The 1832-nt window shown below is 47.3% G+C and overlaps 1 protein-coding gene across 1 annotated transcript; it reads right to left on the bottom strand.

The window, feature by feature from the left end:
* Positions 1 to 311: 311 nt before the first annotated feature.
* LOC129410609 (uncharacterized) lies at positions 312 to 1744 on the bottom strand. The gene has a single exon (XM_055159092.1). The coding sequence runs from the start codon at positions 1416 to 1418 to the stop codon at positions 312 to 314; it is 1107 nt and encodes a 368-aa protein (XP_055015067.1). The 5' UTR covers positions 1419 to 1744.
* Positions 1745 to 1832: the final 88 nt, after the last annotated feature.

Below are 1832 nucleotides of genomic sequence, written 5' to 3'. Positions count from 1 at the left end.
GAACAATATTTGAGAGTTCGTTTAGCGATACAGGCAGAAACTCATTAAAAGTGGCACAACATTCAAAAGTGTTCAAAGAATCATTAGGACTACACACACTGGTATAGAGGCCCTGATTTGGGATATTTTTCCGACAAAGAACAATAAAAAGTCATTGCACAGTGAAACTGATGGCACAAGACTAGGTGAAGACTCTGGGTTAACTAGACGATTTAATACATTAAAAAGAACCTGCGGTCTCTGGGTGTTATTTGAAATAAAATTCGACATATACTGAGCTTTTGCAGTCTTTACCGCTTTCTGATAATTAGCTAGACAGGCTCTAAGTATTTCAAGCGATACGTGTAGTTTGTCCTTATTCCACCTCCGCTCTCTGCGCGCCTGCACTCGCGTCTAAGCGCACGAGTGGTTTCATTGAGCCAAGGCTCCGACGTGGGCTTGGCGCGCTTCATTACAAGTGGGGCGACAGCGTCCAGAATGTCCGTACAAATAGTGTTGAACATTGTGTTGAGCTCTTCTGCGCTCAGAGCACCGGAGAATGTGAGTGCAGGAGGCGTAAAGGAGGCAAAAGCACACGAAAACTGCTCCACGGTTAGTGGAGTAAACGCGCGCACTGTGCGCACTGAGGTATCCTGTTTTACAACCGGACCCGGCAGTTCAATGTTAAATAGAATTGGCAAGTGGTCCGAAATGTGCATGTCACAAATTTCCTCCACACATACATCTAGACCCAAAGTGAGTACAAGGTCCAGCGTATGTCCTTTCTCGTGGGTTGGGCCAGAAATCCACTGCCTAAGATTGAATGAGTCAATGACACTTAAGAATTCTTTCGCCAGTGGCTTGGTCTCGCAACAAACGTGGACGTTAAGGTCTCCTGCGATTAAAAGATGGTCCGTAACAGTTACAATACCCGCCAGAAAATCAGAGAATTCTTGAATAAAGCGTTTGTTGAATTTCGGAGGGCGGTAGATAACTGCGCATACAACTCGTGGGCTTGCCTGAATATTTAAGAGTTGAAGCTCGAAGCTAGAATATGGACCCATATTTGAAGACTGGCAGCACTGGAAGCTAGATTTAAAAACTGTAGCAAGCCCTCCACCTTTCCCAGAGGAACGGGGAGAATTAAAGTATGTGCAGCCAGGTGGGAGGAGTTCGGAAAAGGCTGAGCACTCACCCTCACGAAGCCACGTCTCAGTCAAGAACAAATAATCCAGATCGCGGGAGACAAAAAAGTCATTAAGCAGAAAAGTCTTATTAGCCAACGACCGGGTGTTCAGCAGCGCCAAGCGAAGTTTGGTGTGCCCGGAACTCAAAGATTGAGCACGGGCTAGTTCGCGTATATTCCGCCGGTCTATGCCACGTTTGCCTTTCGAGCACCGGGGAAGGAAGCAGGAAGCCGGAGAAGACAGGTGATCCATAGCGTAGCATCCGTCCAAAGTTACTGGAGTAATCCATCGGATCCTGGCTCGCTGAAAGGCGTGAGGGAGGCAATTCCCACCAGAATTCGCCTTTAGGTAAGCTCTGACTCGGACGAGGACACCGCCTCGCTTACGCCGTCTTCTTGAGCGCTTTTTCCGTAGATTAAAGTAGGGGACCCTGCGCAGGAACGCCGGTATAGATGAGAGAAAAGGTGGTGTAAAATGTGTTGAAGCGTGCGGCTCCAAATTATGGATCGATAGTGCCTCATAAGATGCACGAATGCTCAAAAGTGTTTGTCGATCATAAACTATTAATGCTGCGGCTTTTTGGCTCCAAACTTGCATAAAAATAACTAGCAATAGTCCAAACAGGACAGAGAGATGGTGCGCCGTGCTCACTGCTGGCGCCATCTT

This window comes from Boleophthalmus pectinirostris, unplaced genomic scaffold (genome assembly GCF_026225935.1).
Source record: "Boleophthalmus pectinirostris isolate CB_2022bp ecotype Guang Dong unplaced genomic scaffold, ASM2622593v1 HiC_scaffold_23, whole genome shotgun sequence".
NCBI lineage: Eukaryota > Metazoa > Chordata > Actinopteri > Gobiiformes > Gobiidae > Boleophthalmus > Boleophthalmus pectinirostris.
This window is presented reverse-complemented; position numbering and strand designations above follow the sequence as displayed.